Genomic DNA, 27,846 nt, shown 5'->3' on the forward strand with positions numbered 1-27,846 from the left:
ACTTTTTCATGTCTTCGTTAACTTCTCATTCAGCTGTTTTTAAAAGCTTGAATTTTGCTGCTCTTAGCATTTTGTATCCCCTCTTTCCCAAGTGCCAGCCTTCTATTCAGGAGTCTCTGAGAGGAGGATTACAAGTTTGAGGCCAGTTTAGGCAACTTAGCAAGACCCAGTCTCCTAAAATAAAAAGGTCTGGAGATGTAGCTCAATGGTAGAGCACCTCTGGGCTCAATCCTGCAAAAACAAAAGCAAAGCCAGCTCAATGTCTTATATATAAGTAGGTGCTGCAAAAATGTGTGTCTTGGCCTATGGCTATAGCTCAGTAGTAAAGCACTTTCCTAGCATATGCAAAGCCCCGGATTTGAGCCCCCAACACAGGGGGGCGGTGTTGGGGGAGGAATGTCTGTCTTTAGTTGAACTGTAGAGACCAAAACAGTTTGTTTCCTGAACAACTCTTGCCCCTTTCCTCTTTGAGAATGCTCTGCACTCCCTCCCCCTCCCGTCTTGGTTTGCTCTTGCCCACTTCTCTTTCAGCTTTATCACCAGACCACAGGCAGTTCACAGAAGGCCCACTGAAGGGAGAACCTGGAGGAAAGAGTCAAGTTATTTCTCCAATATCCTCTCGCCTCTGACTTGTACTGCAAAGTAATTACTCTGGGGCTGGGGATATATCTCAGTTAGTATAGTGCTTGCCTTGCATGCATAAGGCCCTGGGTTCAATCCCCAACACCACCAAAAAAAAAAAAAAAAAAAAAAGTATTTACTCTGTAATCTTCCTCCTTGAAAGCTAAACTGGTCATATTTGTAGATTGGATCTTGAGTCCAGGGTTTATCTTGAGTATAGGGTACAAGATGTGGGTTTTTTGTTTTTTTGGGTTTTTTTTGGTAGTTGTAGATGAACAGAATGCCTTTGTTTTATTTGTTTATTTTTATGTGGTGCTAAGAATTGAACCCAGTGCCTCACATGTGATATGCAAACGCTCTGCCACTGAGTCCTAGCCCCACAAGATGGGTTTTTAAGAGATGTCTGTGCCCATTACAAATGCTAAAATCTGTGGTACTTTGTTTTTTGCCATGAAGATACTGGGAAATGTAAAAAGAAAACTCAGCATAGTTATTTGATTTTTAAGAAAATTACAGAATATCCATAAGGCCCTGGGTTTTGTTCCCAGGACCAGAATCAAACAAACAAAAAAGAATGACACAGCTGGTGCAATGGCACTCGCCTGTAATCCCAGTAGCTCAGGAGGCTGAGGCAGGAGGATCAAGAGTTCAAAGCCAGGGCTGGAGTTGTGGCTCAGTGGTAGAGTGTTTTCCTAGCATGCACGAGGCACTGGGTTCGATCCTCGGCACCACATAAGTGTAAAATAAAGATATTGTATCCACCTAAAACTAAAAAAATAAATATTAAAAAAAAAAAAAAAGTTCAAAGCCAGCCTCAGCAAAAGAGAGACGCTGAGCAACTCAGTGAGACCCTGTTTCTAAATAAAATACAAAATAGGGCTGGGGATGTGGCTCAGTAATCAAATGAGTTCAAATCCAGTACCAAAAAAAGAAAAAAGGATGACAGAACTATTTAGATTAGTGGCTAGACTGAAGTGACAAAAATGGATTCTTTCCATTCTTTTTAAGGCCAGGTGCCCTGTGTTATGAACTGCACTCAAGAGCTCCCTGCCTTGTGTACTAAGTACTATGTAAACACTTAGCTTCCCTTTGCTATATGAGTAAAATTCAAACTCCACATAGCATTCAGTCTTGCAGTTTGTCCCTGAATTTATTGTTATTATCACTAGTAGTTTCATTAGCAGTTGCAGTTTGTTAAGTACTTACTATGGGTCTGTTGGCCTTATACTGTGCCATAAAGTTCCACAAGAGAATCTTCGTTTTTCATTTTGGGAGATTGAGGCTCTGAGAGGGTAGGTAACATGCCAGTGATCATTCAACCTGGTTGGTGACAGAGCTGAAAACAGAACTCAGGTCATTTGTTTGAATGTAATACTCGAGTCCTAACCCCTGTAACCCCTAGATGACTCCAAGTGCCTCTCAGCGTAACTTTTCACTCTTATTTATCTTACTTGTTGTTACTTCTGTCTGAACATTTTGCTTGATGCTTTTGCTGAAGTTATTTCCTCTGCTTTCTGAGCCCTTGTATTCTCTGAGGAGTCGTAAGTTTTTTATTTGAGAGCACAGACTCTCCTCTCTGATGCCCTGGGTTTGAATGCTGGCTGTGCCTTTCCCTATTTACTCTGTGTATTTGGGCAAGTAGTTTAACCTCTCTGTGTTTTTTTCTTGGTCTGAAATGTGGCACCTACCTCATAGAGTAATTGTGAAGAGAAAAGACACCACAGTGATGAAAGCAGTGTTCTATATATAGTGAGACTTAAGTGTTTGCCATTAATATTGTTCATGATAAGTATTTTTTCTTGTCATCAACACAGCCCAACTTAGATTCCGAGTAGTTGGATATGTATCTGTTACCTCCCTGTGGATTGAGTGGGTCTCTTGCTGATGTGTGTTGCCCTCTTAAATTGAAAGAATCCATGGGATGCCCCCCTGTGGCTTGGAGATGGCGTAGTGTCACTGGCAAGCATTGGATTAACCCACTTAACCTTGCTGGTATTTTAGAACACATCATTTGTGGTGTTTTGCTCATATGGTTTTGCAGGTTCTTCTAGTTGCTGGAAATGGAATGCAAAGGCTGGTGCCTGAGAGGATAGGAGGGGCACCTCCTCCTGGACCTGACCAGTAGATGCTTAGGAAGGGAAGAATATGATCTCCACCCTGCATTGATACCCGCACATCCACACATCCTGCAGAGACCACTGTGGAGCTTCTGCTTTGTTTTCTTTCTAGCTTAGTACTTATCCCTCAGAGTTTTCAATTTTATTGATGATGTTTGTGCTCATAGTTGTAAAAGGGGAGGTTGTAGGGCCTTGGAATCAAAACAGATCTGAGTTTTAATGTCAGCTGTGCCATTTACTGATTCTGTGTCCTTGGGCATGTCTGCCATAGGCCTCAGTACCCTTATTTGTAAAATGAGAACAATAATCATGAACAGTGCATGGAGCATGAGGCATAGAACCTAGCTCTGAAAGGTGCTTGATAAATGTCAGTTATTGTTATTAAAGCAGCAGAGGATTAGGAGTGATGAAGAAAGAAAAGAACAAATAGTTCCTGATTATCTGCTGTTACCAGGCATGGTACTAGGCTCCTGACCCATAGAGATTGTATTTTATACTTTCGGCTTGTCTGAAGTGTGGCAGTGTCCTCTCCATTTTATAAAAGAGGAAACAAGTCATTTGCTTGAGGTTTCACATAAGGTAATGAATGGTACCACTAAGATAGCCTGCTGTGTTTTATTCCAAAGCCTAAGGCTTTTCTAGAACACTCTAATGCCTCTTAAAATGTTGAACAAGATACACGGACAAGAAAGCCCTCAGAATAAAGCAAGGCCTCCAGAGGACAGGTGCAGGTTAGTGGGGCTTCATGAAGGAACTGAGGCCGTGCTTTAAAGGGAAGTTGGCCAGAAAGAAGGCGTACCTAGGGAGGCGAGAGAGGTTGTGTGTGCGTGGGGAACCTGTCTTTTTAGATCGGGCTGTCTGGGTGGTGGAGTCAAGCCAATATGAGGCTCTTTGCCTCATACGCTAGTTGAACCAGTTTGGACCTTAACCTCTAAGCAGTGATGTAACCTGGGACATTTTAGAGCAGAGAGAGATTAAATCAGAGTAGATGTGGCCGAGTCCAGAGAGGCATTGTGTAAGGAGTGGGAGGATCTCTCCTACTCGGGAGGCTCTTGAGGCAACAAACAAGGAGGTGATGGCCTGGAGGACAACAGCTGTGAGAAAGAAGAGACCCTTGGCTGACTCTTTCTGGCTGCCTAAGAAGAGGGGTGAGTGGATGGCAGGATTACAAGCCTACCACAGGAGAAGGACAGTCCTGATGACAGAAGGGAGGGCTCCCGGAACAGGCCTAGACATCTGATTACATTTTTACCCAGGATCCACCCGTGTGCAGAAGACATTGTAGAAAAGCCCAGTAACAGTTGTTATGGTCTGGCATGAAACGCCCCCAATGGCTCCAGTGTTGAGGGCTTGGTCCCTGGTGTGGCAATGTTCAGAGGTGGGCTTTGGGGAGGTGATTGAATCATGAGGGCTATGAACTTACCAGTGGGTTAATCCACTGAGAGAGTCATGATTCGAGTGGACTAGTGGGAGGTGACAGAAACTGCAGGAGGTGGAACCTAGTGGGGAAGTAGGTCCTTGGGGATGTGCTCTTGGGAACTGTAAAACTTGACAATTTAGCAAGACCCTCTCTTTTGGAGGGAGTATCAGGATTGAACTCGGGGGCACTGGACCACTGAGCCACATCCCTATCCCTCTTTTTTGATTTTATTTAGAGCCAGGGTCTCCCTGAGTTGCTTTAGCTCCTTGCTTTTGCTGAGGCTGACTTTGAACTTGCAATCCTCCTGCCTCAGCCTCCTAAGCCACAGGGATTACAGGCATGTGCCAGCCTGGCTACAAAACCCTATCTTAAAATAAAAAATAAAAAAGACTGGAGTCATGACTTAGTGGTAGAGATTCAATCCCCAGTACCTCAAAAAAGAAAAAGAAGTGGGATATTTTTATTTTTGTTTGAGTTTGGTTTATTTCTTTTTTTTTTAATTTTAATATTTATTTTTTAGTTTTCGGCGGACACAACATCTTTGTTTGTATGTGGTGCTGGGGATCGAATCTGGGCCGCATGCATGCCAGGCGAGCACGCTACCGCTTGAGCCACATCCCCAGCCCCGAGTTTGGTTTATTTCTTTGCATCAAAAAGCCTAGAGTCAAGGCCGGGTATGGTGGCCATTCCTGTAATCCCAGCGGTTCAGGAGGTTGAGACAGGAGGATGGTGAGTTCAAAGCCTCAGCAATGGCATGGTGCTTAGCAACTCAGTGAGATCCTTTCTCTAAATAAAATACAAAATAGGGCTGGGAACGTGGCTCAGTGGTTGAGTGCCTGAGTTCTATCCCCAGTACCAAAAAAAAAAAAAAATCATAGAGTCCCACATCACTGATAGGGCTGGCCTTAAGACATTGAATTTGTGGGGCTGGGATTGTGGCTCAGCGGTAGAACGCTTGCCTAGCACATGCGAGGCCCTGGGTTCGATCCTCAGCACCACATAAAAATAAATAAACAAAATAAAGGTATTGTGTACAACTAAAAAAATAAATATTAAAAAAAAAAAAGACATTGAATTTGAGGTCTTGCCTTTTTGTTTTGTGGGTCTGGAACTTGCACAGGTCTGATTCGGCTTCTAGAGCTCCTTTTGCCATGGAGTGAGGGATAGCCTCAAGTTAAAGCTAACCCTGGGAAAAGAAGACAGCAACTATAGGAGACATCTTTGTTCTGATAAGGAAACAGAGACTTGGAGAAGTTAGACAATTTGCCCCAAGTCCCACAGCTAGTAAAAGTCAGGACCAAAATAGAACCTAAGTCTGATTCCAAATCCTAGCACTGAGAAATGACCACCATTAAGGCTTTGGTGGATACCCATCCAGACTTTCTAGTGTTTATGTCTCATAGCTTCTTTTACTGTAACAAAGTATCTGATGCTGCATGGAGTCAAGAAAGGTTTACTTAGCTCCCAGTTTTAGAGAGTAAAAGCCCAAGAACAAGCTGCCCCATCTGTTCGGCCTCTGGTGAGCGCCTTGTGGTGAATGGCATCACAGTGGTGGCAGTGCCTGAGAGAGAGCACACCATGAAACAGGAAGCCAAAGGATTTGAGCCAGGCTTGTTCTTTCTAAAAGCCTCCCCGCCCTGATTTTTTTTTTTTCTTTTTTGGAATGGGAATTGAACCCAGGAGTACTTTACCACTGAGCTACATCCCCCGCCCTTTTTATTTTTGAGACAGGGTCTTGCCGAGTTGCTGAGGCTGACCTCCTGCTTCAGCCTCCTGAGTTGTTGGGTTTATAGGTATGCACCACTCACTGTGCTTGAATTATAACAATTCACTTTTGAAGAACCCCTAATAGTTCAAAATACCACTCCCATTTACCAAATTACCTTCCCATAGACCCCACCTCTGAAATGATCCACCACCATTCAACATTGCCACACTGAGGATTAAGCTTCTAGTGAACCTTTGGGGGCAAGCCACATCCCAGCTGTGGCAATATGTGTCTCTATAACACATATGTGTGGTTATAAATGTGATATGTATGTACATTGACTTATGCAGCACCCCTTTCTGATGGGTTTGGATACATAAGGGCATACTCACAGCTGCCACCCTCAGTGCCTTATTGGCAGTTCTGAGATCCTGAAAGCTCTGAAGGCTGAAAATAATTTTCTGGTAAGTTTGGACCAAGCTTAATTTGGGCTCAGTTTGGCAGTAACAATTGCTTTTACTGATATGCGACTATTTATAGGCTTTATTTATCCCACTAAGTGTCATTATTCATGAGTTATACTATGCCACATACTCTGCTGGGGTTATTGTAGTATATGGTACAGGTAGTGTATTATCTTTCTAAAACCCCCAAATTCATTTCAAAATGCATTTGGCTCAGAGGGTTTCAGATAAGGGATTATAGGGCTCTCTCAGGATACACTGCTGCTCAGGCTGAGGAGGAAGCCTCAGGAGCCAACACTGTCTATTAGGAAGGCATGCAAGAGGAGTTTTGAGTCCCTAAGATGTGTGGTGCAAAGTGCAGAAGTTGCAAGACAATTCCAACATTCTGTACTTTTTTCACATTGAGATGAAGCTGGAGGGTTTTTCCCCCCATATTTTTTAATTAGTGCATTATAGTTGTACACAATGGTGGGATTTATTGTTACCCGTTTGTATATGCACACAACATAGCAGTCTATTTTGGTCATACTGATCCCCAGTAAATCCCCTTCCTTCCTTAGTTCCCCCCGCTTGTCCCTTTCCTCTACTCTGCTGATCTCCCTTCCATCTTCATGAGATGCTCCCACCTTTCTTTTACTGTGTTCTTTCAAGCTGGAGTTGTTACTACGGTTGACTTACTAGGTAGTTTCCTACTGGGAAATGCCATTAGTTGTAGGCATGAAAGGTGGTCATGGGGGAGGCACCCAGAAATCACCACTGAGAAATGACCTGAACATAAGAAGAATTGAGTCCATTTGTTAAGTATGCATTTCCTGACTGCCTAGTAGGGGCCCTGTATTATGGCAAGGCAGAAGCCACTGAGAGGTAAGACAAAACCAGATAAGCCCAGTTATGATTCCATTATGAAGAATGCCTGGACACTTTGTGAGGATGTGAGAAGAGGGCTAGAGACAGCTTTCTGAAGATGGCTCCTGAGCTGAGTCTTGAAGTTGAAGAATGAGTTTGTAGTCCACCATGTGATGGAGGTTAGGATACACTCAGGATCAAGTTTGCAAAGTGTAAAATAAATACTTGATAATAGTAGGAAAAAAATATACCCAGGATCAGGGATAGTATGAGGAGGCATCATCTGGAAAGGTAAATTGGTGTGACTGGATTGAGGAGTGGGGAGGACAGGCTGGAGTGGGGGTGGGATGGGCTAAGAGGTACTCTGCAGCTGATTATAAAGGACCTTGTGTGTAACTCAGAGATTAGTTTTAATCCAAAAGTCTTATTATTATTGAGGGATTTTACACACAATAATGAGCTGCTGAGATTGTGTTTTCCACGTGGTGGCAGGCTGGTTTGGAGAGGTGAAGATGGAGGTAAAGAAATCATTTTGGGCTTTGCAGAAATATTGAAGGCCTGAACTAAGGCATGTTGGTGGGGACAGGGACAAGTGTCAGGTTTAAAGGTGTTTATCAGAGGAAATTCATAGACTTGATAACTGAGTGTGAAAATAAAGAAAAGATCCCAGAAGTGACCTATTAAATTGGCTGACAATGGATTGGGGGTCTGAGGTGGGGAAAAAGGGCAGAGTGAGAGTCGGGGAGCAAGAGAGGAGACAGGACAGGAAGTTGTGGCCAGAGAGGGAATCCTGGTATTTTCTAATGGTAAATTTGGTAAGGAGCTGCTGACAATCAGCTTCTGTGCCATATTCTGGGGAAAAGAAGTTCTGAGAAGACTGTCCTGTGGCTGGAAATTCCCCAAATCCTGCCTTAAAGTTTCCATCTGTGGAGTCATGAATGAAGATGTCCAGCCTTGCTGGACTGAGTCCAGGGAGAGATCCCATGTGAGAGCATTGGCAAGATGTAGGTCTGCAGGGCGGTTTCCCCACCAGTGTGCTTCCTACCCATGGACATAAGCCAAATCCACAGGGGCAGACCATTTGTCCCCAGGAGATGTCATTTCAGCCTGGCAGTTAGGAAGTATCCAAAGAAAGAAAATCCTGAGGATGTAATTAGAAAGCACTGACATTCCTGTGAAAAGTGCAGGTGCCTTTGCATGTTATAAAGCCCCAGGAACTGTTAATGTTGAAGTCCCTATTTTATAGATGAAGAAACTAAGACCCAAAGAGAGGAAGTGACTTCTCAAGTCACACAGGAAGGTAATGGTCAAGTGGGACTTTGACTGTAATTGATTCCTTCATGTCTGTAATACATTGAATGTCTGTTGCGCCCCAGTCCCTGGATGCATCTCAGGGAAATAGCACGAAGGCAGTCTTGCCTCATAGGGTGTAACTTTTAGTGAGGATGGATTCCAATAATAAATAAATAAAATTTTATTATAAATGTGATGTAATATCAAAGGGTAGTGGTTATTTTATTTTTATAGTGCTGGGGATTGAACCCCGAGCCTCATGCTAGGCAGTGCTCTACCACTGAGCTCCACCCCGAGCCCTTCAAATGGTACTAATTCTAAGAGGAAAAACATTTTAAAAGCTGGGCTGTCATTCCCAAACTGTGCGTTAAAGCACACAGAGCTGAGGCTCTGCAGTGACACTCACAGGGACATTGTGGGAGATTTAAAACTTTTCAGGGTAAACAGGAACCACTGGCTCACAGTTTCATCAGTGGAGAGTGCTGTATTCCTTTTTGAGATCATATTTTTAGAAACTTGGGTTTTGGTGGCTGCTGTGATTTAATGCACATCCCTGTCCAAAATGCTTGAGACTGAAAATGTTTCAGTTAATGGATTTGTTTTCCAGATTGTGGAGATATAGCTCAAGGATAAAACATGAAATTCACTGTGTTTCATATATATCTTATGCACATAGCCAGGAGGTAATTTTGTGCAATATCTTTAATAATGTGACCACTGAGTCACATTCCCTAAAATATTTTATATTTTATTTAGAGGCAGGGTCTCACTGAGTTGCATGAAACTAAGTTTGGTGGTGTAGAATTTTCTACTGTGGCATCATGGTGGTACTCAAAAAGTTTTGGATTTTGGACATTTTGGATTAGATATGTTCAACCTATACTGTGCTTAAACCATGTGAAATATTTTATATGTGATGTCCACCTGATTCCAAGGTTTGAGAAGTTGTGTAGTATAACAGGCATACATTGGTGAGTAATTGTGATTAATTTTTGTTAGTGTTTTGTTTTGGTGGTGCTAGGGATGGAACCCAGGACCTCAGAGATTCTGGACAAGTGCTCTGAGCTGTATCCCCAGCCCAGTAATTGTGCTTAAGATGGAATGGAAGCTGGGTGTGGTGGTGCACACCTTTAATCCCACCAGCAACTGAGGAGGTTGAGGCAGGAGAATCAAAAGTTCAAGGTCAACTTCAACAATTTAGTGAGACCCTCAGCAATTTAGGAAGGCTCTGTCTCAAAAATAAAAAGGAATGAGATGTAGCTCAAGGATAAAACACCCCGGATTCAGTCCTCAGTACGAACCAACAAACAAAAAACAAAACTGCTACTAAGTTGTGAGGACTTACATACATATTAATTTATTTGGCACTAACTACTTAAAACTGTTAGATATTTCTAGTGGCTTCAAGGTGTCTTGAAAAAATGATTGAGAAGGAGGGTGCTGTGGACTGAGAAAATTTAGGAGCCTCTGAATTAAGGGCAAGGAGTGGTGTGAGGTGGCAGGGACTCAGGTAGTGTCAGAGTAAGTGTTAGACCTTTGTAATGAAAGGGAGTGATGGATGGGGTCCAGAGGAAGCACATTTCAGACAGAGGGACCAGTAATAGCAAAGGTCCTGAGTCAGTAATGAGCTTGGTATGCCCCAGGAACAGCCAAAAATGAAGTGTGGCAGGGTCTCAGTGAGTGAGGTTGGAGAGGCCTAGTCTTATAAAACTCTGATGAGGGGGTTGGATTTTATTCTCAAAGTGATGGGAAGCTACTTGAAGTTCCTTCTGATATAGTGATGTGATTTTTTTTTCAAAGTTTATTCCGTCTGCTGTTTGGGAAACTGACTCTTGGGTGTACACATAGTAGCACACAAGACAGTTAGGAAGCTGCTGTTGTAGTCTCAGTGAGAATTTTGTGTGTGTGTGTGTGTGTATTTTTTTTTTTTTTTGAAGGGGGTACTGGGGATTGAACTCAAGGCACTCGACCACTGAGTCACATTCCCTAAAATATTTTGTATTTTATTTAGAGTCAGGGTCTCACTGAGTTGCTTAGTGCCTTGTAGTTGCTGAGTCTGGGTTTGAACTCACAATCCTCCTGTCTCAGCCTCCAGAGCCGCAGGGATTACAGGTGTGCATCACCGCGCCTGGCAACTTCTGGGTATATTTTTAAAAGTAGAACTTGCCAGAGTTGCTAATGAATTAGTTGTAGATGTGAGAAGGAAAAAGTCACTGGTGGATCCTGGATTTTTAGTCTGTTGAATGACTTGACATTTAACTGAGGTGAAGAAAGCAGAGCAGGGAGGTGGGGCATAAGAACCTGGAAGGTCTGTGATGGAGTGATTGGCATATTGGTGGTTTTTAAAACCTTGAGGCTGTGAGATCTTTAGATGAGGAAAAGTTAGAGAGGAAGTCTGAGTCTGAAGCCTTGCCTGGGGTCTCCCTGGGGGCATGGGGGCAGGGTGTGGAGAAAGAAATGAGCCTTCCTGGACTAAAGAAAGTGTTCATGGAAGGAGGAAGTGATCATCCATCAAGTACTGCAAAGAGGTGGAAGTAGACTGGGCTGAAGACTGAGAACTGACATTGGGATTTGGCAACATGAAAGTTATGGGCATCTTGACACAAGCAGTTGCAGTGGAGACAGGGCCAGTCGCAGGGGTTGAGAAGAGGCTGGGATGTGAAATCCAGAATCTGTTCCCATTCCGTTGGATTTTACCTAATGTACTTTTACGCTCCAGGGTCCCATCTAGGTCACCACATTAGATTTAGTTGTCCTGTCTCCTTAGGCTCTTGGCTGAGATGTCCCTTGTTTTTCACAACCTTGACAGTTCTGAGGGTACTGGTCAAGACCCCCCGTTTGGATTCATCTGATGTTTTTCTCATTAGACTATGGGAGCACCTCAGAGGTGAGGTTTCATTCTTATCGTGCTACATCAAAGGTGCACACTAACATGACCTATGCTGTTTGATATGAAACTTGGCCACATGGCCCAGGAAGTTTTTGTTAGGTTTCTCCACCATAAAGCTTTCATTTTTCCCATGTCCATACTGTACTCTTTGGAAGGAAGTCACTGTATGCAGCCCATGCTTGAAGAGTGGGAAGTCCTGCTCTGCCTCCTTGGAGATGGAGCTGTCTCTATAAGTTATTTGGAATTCTTCATGGAAGATTTGTCTCTTCTCTCCCATGTATTTTTTTATTCAGTTTTGTATCAACATGGACCGATGAACACTTATTTTATACATTGAGTTATAATCCAGCGCTACTTTGTTTTATTGCTCAGTTGTTCCCACTTTGGCCGTTGGGAGCTCTTTCACTTTCTCAGTTGGCTGCTGTGTCCCTTTAACTATCCTCATTATTGTGGCTGGGTTGGTTTTTATTTTTATTTTAACCCCCAGCACTTTCTTGATTTCTGGCACTACAAGATGTTTAGGGCTCATTTTGTACATTTTCTGTTCCAGTCCTAAAATAGTCATCCTTCCCAGGAGCTCTGGTTCCTTTTATTGGAGAACAATATGAGAAATCAAGGTCTGAAGTCAGGCACAGGGCACCCGCCTGTAATCCCAGTGACTCAGGAGGCTTAGGCAGGAGGATTGTTAAGTTTAAGGCCAACCTCAGCAATTTAGCAAGATCCTGTCTTAAAGAGGGTTGGGGTTGTGGCTTAGTGATTAGGTGTCCCTAGGTTCAATCCCCAGTACAAAAGCAAAAACCCAACAAAGAAAGAAACCAAGATCTGAGCATTAGAGTGTGCTCATTGTTGTGTTCTTGGTTCTAGGTCCTCTCAACTGACAGAGCAAGGAAATATGTGTATATATTCTTATTATGTATATATATACACATCTATAAATATTTCTACATGTAACTCTATATTAGGCTGAATATGAATGCATAAGATGTCTTCAACTCTAATTCCTTGCTACATGGATTATTCTAGCTTCTTCCCTTTGCTTTATCTGCAACCTCCCACTCCAACAGTGGGAAACCCGTCTCCCACCACTCACCATCAATTCATGCTATTGTTTAAACCAGTGTACATGTGTAGTGGGTTCAGAATTGTTAATCCATACCCTCATGGGACAGTGCTGTCAACGAGAGCACAGTGCGTACATACAGTTCCATTTGCTGTTAGTCTGATAGACTCCACTCATTGCTGAAATTACTTAGAAATTTCCCCTACCCCTCTCAGTGTGTTTGTTTCATACATTTGGGATAGAGTTGGATTTTTTTTTTTTTTGTCATTTTCTTTTTTTTAAACACTTTTTTTTTCTTTAAAGATAGAGTGAGAGAGGGAGGGAGGGAGAGAGAGAGAGAGAGAATTTTTAATATTTATTTTTTAGTTTTCGGCGGACACAACATCTTTGTTTGTATGTGGTGCTGAGGATCGAACCCGGGCCGCATGCTTGCCAGGCGAGCGCGCTACCGCTTGAGCCACATCCCCAGCCCTTTTTTGTCATTTTCTATATTCACTCCAGGATACCCGGATTTCCTAAATGATTTTTTGTATTGTTTGGTTTTTGCAGTGCTGGGGATCAAACTCAGGGCTTTGCACATGCTAAGTCCTAAATGATTTTTTGAAATTTGTATTCATTAGAGCCTGGTGCCATGGAAACTGCTTGGTCCCACTTGCTTGGGAGGCTGAGGCAGGAGGATCCCTTGAGCCTAAGAGTTCAGGGCCAGTCTGTACAACAGAGAGAGACCCTGTCTCTTGAAAAAAATTGCATATATTAAGGTTCATTCTTTGTGCTATAATGTCCTATGGGTTTTTATTTTTTATTTTGTGGTTCTGGGGATTGACCCCAGGGCCTTGTGCATGTGAGGCAAGCACTCTACCAACTGGGCTATATCCACAGCCCCATTATTGTCTTTTGAGGTTTGATAACACATTCTTTTTTATTTCTGAAAATATTTATATGAATGTATTGCAGTTTGTTTATCAGTTCACTCATTGAAAGATATCTTGGTTGCTTTTAGTTTGGGCAATTGTAAGTAAAGCTATAAACATTTGGGTGCAGTTCTTTATGTAGGCATAAATTTACAAATTAATAGGTACCTGTGAGTGTGATTGTTTGGTCAAATGGTAATACTATTTAGCTTTGGAGGAAAGTGACAAATTGTCTTCCGGAGTAGCTGTACCATTTTCTATGTTTATATTCAGTGAAATGAGTATTGGCCTCTATCCTTGACAGCAACTGGCATTGTAATTTTTTTAAAATTTCAGACATTCTTAACCTGGCATGCTGTTCACTAACTTGAAAGCTCAGTTCTTGGGCTGCGGTTATGGCTCAGTGGTAGAGCATTTCCCTAGCATGTTTTAGGCCCTGGGTTTGATTCTCAGCACCATATATAAATAAATAAAATAAAAGTCAACAACTAAAAAATATATATATATTATATATATATTTTAAAAACTTAGTTCTTTAAGCTGCATAGCTTACTGAAAAAGCAAGAGTAGAATCCAGCTGGGCATTTGGTTTCCAGAAGTAATTTTTAAGTAACCCTGGGGACAACAGGACTCAAAACAACCTGTTCTAATTCTCCGTTTCTTGTTTTCATTGTGCACTGAAGGTAATGGGAAGATCACTTTGAATATCCCAAAAGAATACCACAAGTTTAAGCTGGGATAATATGTATTTGTATGGCACCTAAGGGATTCACACCTAGTGTTTTCTGTTGCGTTATTGAGTGAGTGTACCACTTACACTGGATGGTATGCTGGATGACGGAACAATTGGGCAAGGTCTCATCCTCAGTAAACTTCCATTCTAACTGGGGAGAAAAAACAGTTGAGGCCATAATGTGGGAATAGAGGGAGCTATGGAACTGGTTGAGGAGGGGTCAAGAAAGGCTCCTTGGTGCTGGGTTGTAGTTCAGTGGCAGAACACTTGCCTAACACATGTGAGGCACTGGGTTGGATCCTTAGCACTACATAAAAACGAAACAAAAAAGGCATGCTGTCTATCTACAAATACAGTTTTTTTTTTTTTTTTAAAGGCTTCTTAGAAGAAGTGGCCTCTAAAATGTGTGCTGCAGCAGGGGTTGGGTCACAGTTCCATAGACTGAATTCAGCCTGTTATACAGCTTGTGAGCTAAGAATGATTTCTTTCCTTTTTTTTTTTTTTTTTTTTTTAAGGCAGAGTCTGTATTTTGCCCAGTCTTGCCCCAAACTCTTAGAATAAAGTAACCCCCCTGCCCCAGCCTCCTGAGTAGCTGCAACTAAAAATGTTTGGATGTTTGAAAAGACTAAAGAAACATTTTGTGACACATGGAAATTACATGAGATTCACACCTCAGGATCCTTATATAAAACTTTATTTGCCCCTTGATTGCAGAGCCAGGCAGTTGCTTGCGACACAGACTGTAAGGCCTGCAAAGCCGAGGACACTACTCTCCAGCCCTTTCAGAAAAAGTTTTCTTACCTCTGCTTACAGGATGGGTAGGAGTTAGCTGCCAACCCGTAATGAGTTAGAGGGGAGGTGGTTTCTTTTTTATTTTTTGGTACAGGGATTGGACTCAGGGGCACTCAACCACTGAGCCACACCCCCAGCCCTATTTTTGTATTTTATTTAGAGACAGGGTCTCACTGAGTTGCTTAATGCTTTGTAGTTGCTAAAGCTGGCTTTGAACTACTGATCCTCCTGCCTCAGCCTCCTGAGCTGCTCGGATTGCAGGCATGCACCACCATGCCTGGCAGGAAGGTGGTTTCTGATGGGATCTTTGCATAGCTGCAGTGACTTTGATGTGCTTACAGCCTGGTATCAAGCAGGTAGTGGCCAGAGGACTGATGAGAGGTGGCAGCATCCAAACGAGAAAGAACCTTGGCCACCATATGAAGGGATTGGGATTATTCAGTGGAAATCTAAAAAGCGTAAAGTGAGGTGAGCAGATTTACTTAAAGAAGGAAAAAAAAATCTGCTGGGCTCAGTGGCACACACCTGTAATCCCAGCAGCTCAGGAGGCTGAGACAGGAGGATCACGAGTTCAAAGCCAGTCTCAGCAAAAGTGAGGCATAGCAACTCAGTGAGACCCTGTCTTTAAATAAAATACAAAAGAGGGCTGGGATTTGGCTCAGTATCTGAGTGCCCCTGAGTTCAATCCCTGGTATCCCCGCAAAAAAGAAAAGAGGCAGGGAGGCTAGTTGAAGCTCTTGCAGTCATTCAGTTGAAATACTGGTAACCAATTGCTGCAGTGACATTGGGGATAGGCTATAAGGATTTGAGGGGCATTTCCAAAGCCAAATTGAAAGGCCTTTATGTCCTAGTCCTTTCAGACCACTGTTTTTCATAATAAAATACATAATATGGATGGCTGTTAATGACAGATTTGTTTGCCACCAGGCACAGTGGCACATACCAGTAACCCCAGCAGTTCAGGAGGCTGAGGTAGGAGGACCGCAAGTTCAAAGCCAGCCTCAGCAAAAGTGAGGTGCTAAGCAACTCAGTGAGACCCTGTCTCTAAATAAAATACAAAATAAGGCTGGGGATGTGGCTCAGTGGCCCAGTGCCCCCAAGTTCAATCTCTGGTCCCCGCCCTCTGCCAAAAAAAAAAAATAATGACAGATTGTTTCCCACAGTTCTGGAGGTAGGGAAGTACAGGATCAAGGCTCCAGTACAATTCAGTGTCTGGCTAGGGCCCACTTCCTGATTTACCTGTGACTGCCTCCTCTGTGTCCTCATGTGGCAAGAGTAGGAACTCTTTTGTTTCCTCATCCCTACATGTGGGCACTAATCCCATTTCAGAGGGCTCACCTCATGACCTAAACACCTCCTGCAGGTTTCACCTCCTAATACCATCATTTTGGGGCTTATGATTTCCATATATGGAAGGGAGGGGCGTAAACATTCACAGCGTTTGGGATTGATTGGAGGTGCTGAAATGTAACTATTTTCATGTTAATAAAATAAAAACTATTTTTATTTTTACTTTTGAAAAGTTTGTTGGTTTTTTTTTCCAGGTCTTTTGTGCTTTTATTAATAAAGCAGATGAAAGTTTGACTTTCCCAATTCATTACTAAAATATAGCAAGATATACAGATGTACACATAAGCATACACTATTATAAACAATGATAAAGTCAGTGAGAAATCCATGTTTAGTAACAGTCTTCAGAGCAGAATTCTTTTTTTTTTAATATTTATTTATTTAGTTTTCGGCGGACACAACATCTTTGTTTGTATGTGGTGCTGAGGATCGAACCCGGGCCGCACACATGCCAGGCGAGCACGCTACCGCTTGAGCCACATCCCCAGCCCCCCAGAGCAGAATTCTTCTGCAGTGTTTCACGCGCCTAGTCTTCCCTCCCGTAATTTGTGAATTGATGTTGCCTCTCTGTGGCTTTGTCTTGTTCCCTGTTGACTAGAATTTTGGCTTCTAAGGAGGAAAAGTTCTTGGCAGATTAATTTCCTTTTTAGGTTTATCTTGGTTTTACAAATCTCTCCAAATATTTCTTTGTTGAGAGTCCTTGGGCTCTTTGGTTTTTAAGGCACTTCTCATTCCCATAGCACTTAGACCCTTTCCAATTTTAGATCTCTTGACCTTTGCCTTTCTCTTCCTTGGAGCCGCAATCTCACTTGCAGAAGATGGTAATAAGATCACTATCTTCTATTTTATGATATGTCGGTGGCTATTAAAGTGCTTACCCTTACATGTCAGTTCATTTGATTGCTAAACCCGGAACAAAGGCAGGACAAGTCAAATTACTGAGATTAAGAGGGTGGGGCTGGGTGTGCTGGCACATGCCTGTACTTCCAGCAAATGAGGAGGCTGAGGCAGGAGGAATGCAAAGTCCAGGCCAGATGCAACAATTTAGCGAGACCCTCAGCAATTTAGGAAGACCTGTCTCAAAGTCAAAAATAAAAAGGTCTGGGGATGAATTTCGTTGGTAAAGTGCCACTGAGTTCAATCCCCAGTACCTTTCCCCCAATAAATAAAAAAGAGAGGGTGGCTTATTCAAAGTCAAAAGATCAATAAATAATAAAGCGTAAGATACAACTTGGGTTTTCAGATTTTAGAGTTTTATTCTTAGTATAATACACCCTGTCCCCAAGAAATGGGAGTGAAGAGTAGCTAGCATGGTTAGTCAGCAGTAAAGACTTCCAGGTGAAGTCCTTTTTCTCTATCTGCCCAGTGGGACTTCACCCAGACACTGGCATGGGCCTTTCCAGTGCTTCCGAGCTCTCCGCAGACTACCTGTGATTCTTAGGCTGACATTTGGGAAAATTGTGGTCTGGTATGTTAAAGTATATGTTTAGTGGGTTTTAATTCCTTCTTCTTCTCTTTAGGTGGTTCAAACTTCAACAATTCAAGGCTGAATGAGAAAGGTCTACTTGTGGACCAAAGCTCCGGGGGTCAGGATAAACCAGAAAGCTTGCTCCCAAGGTAATGAAGCTCTTCCTTTATTTGTATCTCTTAGGACTGAGGTTCCCCTCAGTAGAGAACCAAGACCACTACTGCATGTGATGTAAATTGGCCCAGGAAGCTGGCCTAAGACATGTCCTTAATACTGATATCCATGGAGCCCTTACTATGTACGCCAGCATCATCCTCTTACACGGACTGTCTTTGACCTAAAGGCTAACTACTTTTCTCTGTTTGACAGCTAAGGCAACTCAGGTAATAAAGAATTTACATGAGTCACCCAAGGTCCCAGAACTAGCAAGTGGCTGATCTAGGATTTGAAACGTGGCATTCTAACCCTCAATTGGGAATGTAGAAAATTAGAAATATTTGATCTTTTCCCTCTCATTCTTTTAGGAGTTTCCTGATGCTGAAGATACTTCTTTCTTTTTTCCTTTTTTAATCCCCCTGCCCCTTGTGCATTAGTCTATACTCCGGTGCCCGCTATTGATCATACCCAGAATCATCTGGTCAAGATTAAACTGGCCTTTCTTACTTATGTCAGTATTTTAATTAAGTATTTAAGAAGCAGTGAGCAGGGGCTGGAGAGATAGCTCAGTTAGTAGAGTGCTTGTCTCGCATGCACAAGGCTCTGGATTCAATCCCTAGCACCACCAAAACAAAACAAAACAAAACAATGAGCAATCTTGCAAATTTAATTGTAGCTAGAGCTATCATTCTCACCTCATTCAAGTCATCTTGGTGTACACAGGTACATTTACATAGTCTTAGTTAGTCTATAATGATAGTAATAGTATACATGCAAAATTGTTGTAGCCAGCTGTGGTGGGGCATACTTATAATCCCAGCAATTTTGAGAGGCTGAGGCAGGAGGATCCTAAGTTTGAGGCCAGCTTCGGCAATTTAGTGAAACCCTGTCTCTAAAAGGGCTGTGGGGGCCAGGGTTGTGTAGCCAGGTGTGGTGGAGCATACTGGTAATCCCAGCAATTTTGAGAGGCTGAGGCAGGAGGATCCTAAGTTTGAGGCCCCTGTCTCTAAAAGGGCTGTGGGGGCCAGGGTTGTGGCTAGTGGTAGAGCACTTGTCTAGCATGTGTGAGGCACTGGGTTTGGTCCCTGGCACCACATAAAAATAAAAACAAATAAAATAAAGGTATTGTGTTCATCTATAACTGAAAAAAAATTTTTAAAAAGGGCTGGGGATGTAGCTTAGTGGTAAAGTGCCCTTGGATTCAATTCTCAGTACCCCCACCCCTCAAGATTGTTTTAAGTGTCTTACATATCTTAGTTCACTAAGTAACCTTCAACAAAAATTTCTTGAGCTGTTATATAGGGTTCTGTGAGGTCGATATGTCAAATTTTGGTTACGTTGCACATAATTTGTAGTATAAGTACTACATAAATAATAATGAAATATATTTTAATTGTCTTTTTATTTTGGATTATTCCTGTGGACTAGAGATGCAGAGTAAAATTATCAAATCAAGGGTTTTATCGTCTTGTGACACATCAGATCTGAATCTAAGCACTCTGCCACCATCCAATGGGCCAAATCATGGGTGATGCTGGTTTTTTTTTTTTTTTCTCACTTGAAAATGAATGAATTGTCAGACCTGGTAGTGCACATCTGTAACTCCAGTGCCCTGGCAGGTTGAGGTAAGAGGTTCTCAAGTACAAGTAGTCTCAGCAATTTAGTAAGACTCTGTTTCAAAGTTTAAAAAAATACATAGCTGTGTGTGGTGATGCACACCTGTAATCCCAGCTGCTCAGGGGGCTGAGATAGGAAGTTTGTGAGTTCAAAGCCAGCCTCAGAAACTTAGTGAGGCCCTAAGCAACTTGGTGAGACTCTGTATCTAAATAAAAGAGAATAAAGGGCTGGCTGGGGACGTGGTTTAGAGGTAAAGTGCCTCTGGGTCTAATCCCTGGTACCAAACTTTTAAAAAATACTAATTGAAAGGGCTGGGGATATAGCTAAGTAGTGGCGTGTCACTGGGTTCAATTCCCAGTACCACATGCAAAAATAAAAAAGAAAGAAAGGAAGAGAAAGTGAATGAAGCCAGGTACTCCTGTAATCCCAGCCACTTAGGAGGCTGAGGCAGGAGGATTGCAAGTTTGAGGCCAGCCTCAGCAATTTAGCAAGAACCTGTCTCAAAATAAAAAGGACTGGGGTGTAGCTCAGTGTTAAAGTACCCCTGAATTAAATCTTCAGTACCAAAAAGGGAGGAGAAAAAAAGAAGAAAGAAAAAAAAAAGAAAATGAATGAATGAATTATTAGATATATCTTTAAGATCACCTTCTAGCCTAAGATTCTATGACTGTATTATCAGAAGACTCTCTAGACCAGTCCACTATGCAATCAACAACACATAAGTTCACTTAATTCCCCATAGAAGTAGTGTTTCTTTGGCAAATTTGGCTTCTTTAGTCTTCTGTGATTCGGATGCTAATGTGTGGGGACTTCTAGCTTCATACTCATTTATTTTGCCATGGAGAACTCATCAAAATATGGAAAAAAAAAAAAAGGCGCTGGGGATGTGGCTCAAGCGGTAGCGTGCTCGCCTGGCATGCGTGTGGCCCGGGTTCGATCCTCAGCACCACATACAAAACAAAGATGTTGTGTCCGCCAATAACTAAAAAATAAATATTAAAATTCTCTCCCTCTCTCACTCTGTCTTTTAAAAAAAATATGAAAAAAAGTTTTTATTTTTTTCCAGACAGAATAAATCCAAGTCTGAGATCACGGACATGGTTCGCTCCTCCACTATCACAGTATCAAACAAGGCTCATATGTTATCCATGCAGAAGTTTGGACTGCGAGATACAATTGTGAAATCACATCTGATACAGAAAGAAGAGGATTATACCTATGTCCAAAACTTCAGGTAACTAATAGGGTCATAAATAGTTTTCAAAGCAAAATGATCATTCAGTTCTCTGGAATTTAAGCACTTTCCACCATATCCTGGATTTTGAAGCAAATAATTCTGTAGAATTTCTCCTTTCCTTTTCAATATGAGTAACTGCATTCACTCTTCATCACAGGCATTTTTCCTGTATCTCTTCCAGGCAGGCACTGTGATAGGTATGGTACAGTGGGAGTGGCACAGCTGGCAGATAGCTACCAAAATACTTGCAGAAATAGATACAGAAGAAAGAGAGATATCCTGAGTTTGTGTATCAGTCTCAGGTCTTCTATTCCTTTAGTCATTCTGAGCCTCTGAAGAAATCATTTAAAATATAGTCAGTCAGTGTTTGGTAATCTTTTTTATAGGATTACCAAAAGTTAAATGAATAAAAGAGCTGGGACTGTGGCTCCATGGTAAAACGCTTGCATCACATATGTGAGGTACTGGGTTCCATCCTCAGCACCACATAGAAATAAAGTTACTGTGTGTTCATCTACAACTAAAAAAATATGTATTTTAAAAATTTTATTAGTTATTGATGGGCCTTTATTTATTTATTTGTTTATATGTGATGCTGAGAATTGAACCCAGTGTCTCACACAGGCTAGCAAGCACTCTGCCACTGAGCCACAACCCCAGCCCCTACAACTAAAAAAATGTAAAAGTGTGACTGTACATATGGTGTGATGTGCTACATCGTGTGCAACCATAGAAACATAAAGTTGTGCTGCAGTTGTGGACAATGAATCAAAATACATTCTGCTGTCACGTATACCTGATAAAAATAAATTTAAAAAATAAAAATAAGAAATTATTTTTAAAAAAGTTAAATGAATAAAGGTTGCAGGATTCTGCTGGATCTTTAATGGGATTACAAGTCAAAATAACATTTTTTCTAGAGATATAAATAGTTAGTTATGGTAAAGTAATAACCTTCTGAGCACTGGTGTTGTTTCCTTGCCAAAAGTAACTTCCAAGGCATTTCTCACTTGAGTAGCATACACAGGGTAAGCAATCGTTTTGTGGATGATGGCTCCGTAGTGGCTGTTGAAGGGAAATAAGAATGTTCAGGGTGGGTCTGTGTTGTGTGAATTCTTTATCACAAAAGCAACAGACATCATGGAGTCTGCTAGTCACCCTTGATGCCATAGTCACTGGTCCTGGTTAAATATGACGTTTCTATGTCTTAAAATGCCACTGTGTAGAGACTGAAACTAGGTAAAAATCAGCATAAATGCTTTCCCCAGTCTCTCCTCAGTGCTTCCAGGTCACTGATCAATTCTCTTTGATGACAGGTTTTTTGTGGGAACTTACAATGTGAATGGACAGTCCCCTAAAGAATGCCTCCGCCCTTGGCTGAGCCATGGTATCCAGGCCCCAGATGTGTACTGTGTAGGGTGAGTGCTTCTCTCCTAGAAGTCTCTTCTTTCCTCAGAATGTATGTACAGCTGTGGTCATGGGGACTTGGACATGTAGCTGAGTTTTCAGGACAGTGAAGGAATTGAAAACTGAGTGCACGTTTAATCGCTGCTTCTCTGCTTGATGTTCTTCTCCTGGTACACAAAGGTCCAGCAAAGTGCTGTGCATGGCATTGAAATGCTCATATTTGATTTTTAGTGTAGATTTCTGTTAAAATCAGTGCGTCCTGAACTGAATTTCATTACTTAGGCATTCAACACCCTTTTGGTCACAAAACAAAAATACCTTTTGCCAGGGAAGGAAACTAAGTCCCATAGATTAGTATTTTTTTTTTTTTTTTTTGGATATTGGGGATTGAACTCAGGGGTACTGGACCACTGAGCCACATCCCCAGCCCTATTTTGTATTTACTTAGAGACAGGGTCTCACTGAGTTGCTTAGTGCATTGCAGTTGTTGAGGAACTTGCAATTCTCCTGTCTTAGCCTCCCAAGCTGCTGGGATGACAGGCGTGCGCCACTGTGTGCTGTTTTTTTTTTTCTTTTTTAGGTACTGGGGATTAAATCCAGGAGTCCTCCACCACTGAGCTACATTCTTGGCCCTTTTTTTTTCTTTTTTGAGACAGAGTCTCACTTAGTTACCCAGACTGGCCTTGCCCTTGAGATTCTCCTGCCTCAGCCTCCTATGTATTTGGGATTACAGGTTTGCACTTATGCACTCAAATAGTCATTTATTTTTTTTTCCCCTTTCTCTTCTCTCATCACTGTACTGGGTACTGTTAGTGGGGAGTGGCAGCAAAGGAAGCTGTTTTGTATATTGGAAAAAAGTAGAATTTGGAGTTCACATAGACCTAGATTTGAATCCCAGTTTGCCACTTGGGCTTGTGTGAACTAGTGATTGCAGATATAAAATGGGCATGCTGCTAAACCACTTCGTAGTCTGGGTCATGAAGAGGAAATGGGCTGATGTTTGCAAAAGTACCTGGTAAATTCCATGGTGTTTAGTTCTTTGGCTCCAAGTGTTTATCTTTCTTCCCTCCTGAAGGTCCTGCAGTTCAGCTTAGACAGCTAGTACTTATGCACGTAAATCAATTCAAGAATGTATTATTTGCATATTGCATTTCTCTATTAACTTGTTGCTTCTCCAATAGATTCCAGGAACTCGACTTGAGTAAGGAAGCCTTTTTCTTTCATGATACCCCAAAGGAAGAAGAATGGTTTAAAGCTGTGTCAGAGGGTCTTCATCCAGACGCCAAATATGCAAAGGTAAGAAAGGAGTCAGGGGGGCTGGGGATGTGGCTCAAGCGGTAGCGCGCTCACCTGGCATGCGTGCGGCCCGGGTTCGATTCTCAGCACCACATACAAACAAAGATGTTGTGTCCGCCAAATACTAAAAAATAAATGTTGAAATTCTCTCTCTCTCTACCTCTCTCTCACTCTCTCTTTAAAAAAAAAAAAAGAAAGAAAGAAAGGAGTCAGGGACCTTTTACTTTTATGTTACTGCACATAGGGAAAGTCTAAGATAATTTTTCACCCTTTTCATCATCTTTATTGTAAGCCAGTCATAATTATGCTGCTGTTTTCAGTTCCAGGGCCTCCAAAGGGGTATCTCTGGGTGGGAAAGACACAGGGCTTTGGTGCTTGTAAGCTCTTCTGTTATCATGTAGCATGCCTTGTGTTCTGACATGAAGAAGGAGATATATTCTCAGCCATCTTTGAGACCCCTTTTCCTTTGGGATATTTATACCTGTTTGCACCTTCTATCTTATGTCATGACTGGGATGTTCTTCAGGTGAAGCTTATCCGACTGGTTGGGATTATGCTGCTGTTGTATGTCAAACAAGAACATGCAGCGTATATCTCAGAAGTGGAAGCTGAGACTGTTGGGACGGGAATCATGGGAAGGATGGTAAGTTTGGGGTTGTTGTGTCTGACATATAAGGGCCTTGGCCCCTAAAGTTTTAACTCAGCATCTCGAGATGCAGCGACCACATGTGTCCTAGTTTGAGAGTGTCAGTGTTACAAGCTGAGTTTACCCTCAAGCAAGGCTGGATTGAGCAGACTGTTTAGAAATCATGTGGTAGGGGGCTAGAGGTGTAGCTCAGTGGTAGAGCACTTGCCTCGCATGTGTGAGGCACTGTTTGATCCTTAGCACCACATAAAAATAGATAAATAAAATAAAGGTATTGAATTGTCCATCTACAACTAAAATATATAATTTTTTTTAAAGGGGGCTGGAGTTGTAGTTCAGTGGAAGAGTATTTGCCTTAGCATGTGTGAGACCCTGGGTTCAGTTCTCAGCACCACATATAAATAAATAAATTAAAGGTCCATCCGAAGGAAGGAAGGAAGGGAGGGAGGGAGGGAGGGAGGGAGGGAAATCATATAGTAGAAATCATATAGTAGTAAATTGTTGGCTGATTTTAAGGAAGGAAGGAAGGAATCATATAGTAGAAATCATATAGTAGTAAATTGTTGGCTGATTTTCCTGAATAGCACTCATCTGTATTTACTCAATGCTAGAGCTTCTGGTTGATCCTGCCATTTAACCCATGAAGTATGGTACAGAAATTACATTGGGTTACCAAGGAAGACTAAGATATTAGGTTTACAGTTTCCTTCTCTTCTTGAGGGTACTAGAGTCCTGTTCTTAGGTTCTCCTGCAGAGCTGAACCCCATGTGATGAAGGGAGAGCCTGTGGCTCACCTATGATAAGAGAATAGAACACTCAGTTGAGAGAGCCGGGCTCTGAGCTCTGCTCCCACTGACTGGCTAGTTATTTTGCCTTCATGGAATTGTTTTCAATAGAATAACCTCACAGGGTTATTATGAAAATGATTTAAGAAAAAAACATTTTGAAAGTTTGTGGCTTGAAAAGACTAACACAATTAAGTTGTGAATTGGATTTGGGGGCATCCTTTTAATAGGGTAACAAAGGAGGCGTGGCGATCAGGTTCCAGCTGCACAATACCAGCATCTGCGTCGTGAATTCTCACTTGGCAGCCCACACAGAAGAGTATGAAAGGAGGAACCAAGACTATAAAGACATTTGTTCTCGAATGCAGTTTTGTCAGGTGGACCCAAGCCTCCCCCCTCTCACCATCAACAAGCATGAGTGAGTCTGGGCTTCTCCAAATAGTTGTCATGTGTGATGTGCAGAGTTGTGGGCTGTGTCTTACTGGGGAGATGACTGCTGGAGTGGGGGTATCTGTCTGCCAGATCTTGGCTACTTGTGGATTATATCTCTTGGAAGTTTTTAGTTTCCTGATTACCATCTGACAGACCCCTAGAATTATGCTCAAGCGTCATTTGTCCAAGGACAAGTATAATATTTAGTCAGTGTGGATCTTCCTTGACCTGACACTGTGAAGAGAGCAACCAAAGAGCAAGCATCTCAAACAGTGTTTACAAGTGTGTTTTAGGATTTGCTGTCTGTTGTTTCCAGATCACGGTAAACGAGAGTTGGACCACGCTTGTTTGCCTCCCACAACTTTTTCCTCTTGGTTCAGCTTTACAAAGCTGTAGTTGCAGCTGCTTTGAGCTTCTTGTATTAGTTTTTGCTCATTATCCTTATTGTGTTTATATCTACAACTTGCTGTTTGTCTGAATTCAAAACCTTAGAATTTCAGACTTTATGGTAATAGTGGAAGCCTCTGCCACTTCTTTGACAAAGACAAAGAAGCTGCTGGGGCCTCAGTGCCTGCCATAGAATAAACAAAGTCACACCTCTCACCTTGCCTATGGCAGTGGAGCTGTCCCTCGCTTATGGGTGTTCTAGATACTAACAGGATGGCTTTTCTCCTCCAGGGCCTCTCCTGAGACCCCCAGCAGGGAGTATGTCTTACAGCTGAGCTCCTCACATTCTTGAACCACAGGATCCTAGTTTGTGAGAAGGCAGCTCGAGTGTCTGTGGTCTGCTCTTAGCATGTGGATGCATTTATTTGGATGTGTGTACACAGCTGTGCAGATTCTCTATGACATGCTTGTTGGCTTCAGATAAAATAGTATTGGATTTCATGAGATGTGTGATATCATCAGGGATCCTTCGGTTTGCTTTTTTCCAAAGCAGCAGATACAATAAACCACCTGTCACCTTGTGCCCAGGAGTACAGAATGAGCCAATCAGTAATGTGGTGCTAAGATCCAAGCTCCTGTCTAAAGATTGAGTTTTGTTTCAGAGGAGTTCAATCTAGAAGCAGAGGCCGAGAGTATGTTTTGTGGACTGGGATGCAACGTAGAGGCAGAGGTGGCATGAAGGCATAGTCTGGTTTGGAGGTCTCTAGGTGATTGGCATGACTCTCAATTTTTTATCTTTTTTTTCCCACTTCTCAGCAAAGGAGTGAATTTTTACCTTGCTTTTAGATCTCATTAGACTGTCTTTCTAATTATCTAAGAATAAAATAGTCAAGGAGAACTCAAGGCTGTTTAAAATGAACTTGGATCAAGATAATTGAGTAGGCAGCATGTTAGACATGGTATTGGATGTGAGGGCAAGAGAGAAAAATTTTTGGAACAGCTAAGTCGCTTCCCCACCCAGCTCCCAAGAGGCTGGGCCTCAGGGGCCTTATGTCAGAAGCACCCTGGAGAGGATAGATTAAAGACCCTCCTAAACTCTGTTACCTTTGTGCTCTGTCCTCACAGTGTGATCTTGTGGCTGGGGGATCTCAACTACAGAATAGAAGAACTGGATGTGGAAAAAGTGAAAAAACTCATCGAAGAGAAGGCCTTTCAAACTCTGTATGCATATGATCAGGTACAGATGGCCACCTATGTCCTCTTCAGGCATCTGCTCCCCACTGTAAGGGCACAGGAAAGCTCAGCTTCCCAACCCTTGGCTTTTTCCTTCTAGTTTGGAAGGCGATCCTGAGGACCTGATGTTGTCCAGCCATTTCTTTGTTTCATCTGCGCTTCTCTCTTTAGAAATGTTTTCCTCTAGGCACCTTGTCTCCTTTGGGAACAAAAGCATGTTCTCTTCCATTCATTCAAGAGGTCTGAAGTTGACACGGAAGGGTCCAACTTCTGTAAAGAAAGTATTTTGTATCTTTAAGATGATTCAGTAATTTTTTTAGAAGGAGCCTCCTGTTCCCTATATCCTTCTCCTTACCAGACTTCTCCAGTGTGAATGACAGCTCTAAGGGCCTTCCTGCACCTTCTCTAGGAGCCAGTTCTGTAACCTATTCTCCGACATCATTTGACTTAGCATTTCTTTCTCAGAGCATCAGTCATTTCTCAGGTCAAGAGAAGTCTGTTTCTCTCTCGCTTTCTTCTGGCTACTCCTGTTTATTGGTCAGGGTTCAAAGTTCTTTTTCTTTTTTCGTCTCCTGAGTCCCCATCTTTTAATAATCACTAAGGTTATTGTCATTAATCTAAATCTTTCTATTATCTCTTTCTTCTGCAGTACAGATTTATCAAAGGAAAAGAACCAACTCTGAAATGTCTTTCCTTTTTTTTATTGACTCATTTTTTTTCCCCTCTCCAGCTCTTTTCCTGGGTAAATTACGTTTATTCTACTTAATCTCCATGTCAGCATTCACCCAGTTTGTTCCCTATCTGTCTGTTTATTTCTCTCTGTGTTCTGGACTGAGACATTCCAGTTTTCCTTATAATTTGATACCCATTTCCACTCGACTTCTATTACTTCTTTCCTGAAGTAGTACCACCCATTTTGTGTGTTATCTGCCTGCAGATGCTTTACAGTATATCTGTACTGTTCAAGAACCATGAGC

At 42.2% G+C, this 27,846-nt stretch overlaps 1 protein-coding gene across 8 annotated transcripts in view; it reads left to right on the top strand.

The window, feature by feature from the left end:
- The window catches only part of Inpp5b (inositol polyphosphate-5-phosphatase B), a 54,341-nt gene that overhangs the window by 13,508 nt on the left and 12,987 nt on the right, over positions 1 to 27,846 (top strand). For 5 of the 8 annotated variants that reach the window (XM_046468993.1, XM_046468996.1, XM_046468994.2 and 2 more), the window contains 7 exons: positions 17,726 to 17,822; positions 20,513 to 20,680; positions 22,000 to 22,101; positions 23,272 to 23,386; positions 23,913 to 24,029; positions 25,048 to 25,235; positions 26,762 to 26,873. In XM_046468993.1, the coding sequence (XP_046324949.1) occupies positions 17,726 to 17,822; positions 20,513 to 20,680; positions 22,000 to 22,101; positions 23,272 to 23,386; positions 23,913 to 24,029; positions 25,048 to 25,235; positions 26,762 to 26,873 (899 nt within the window). Of the gene's footprint in view, positions 1 to 3,282; positions 3,887 to 17,725; positions 17,823 to 20,512; positions 20,681 to 21,999; positions 22,102 to 23,271; positions 23,387 to 23,912; positions 24,030 to 25,047; positions 25,236 to 26,761; positions 26,874 to 27,846 lie in introns of those variants that run through there. The other 3 variants (XM_046468999.2, XM_046468998.2, XM_058570893.1) reach the window with 3 other exon arrangements.

This window comes from Marmota monax, unplaced genomic scaffold (genome assembly GCF_021218885.2).
Source record: "Marmota monax isolate L192 unplaced genomic scaffold, Marmota_monax_Labrador192_F-V1.1 WCK01_AAM20220418_F8-fsc00008, whole genome shotgun sequence".
In the NCBI taxonomy this organism is placed as follows: Eukaryota; Metazoa; Chordata; class Mammalia; order Rodentia; family Sciuridae; genus Marmota; species Marmota monax.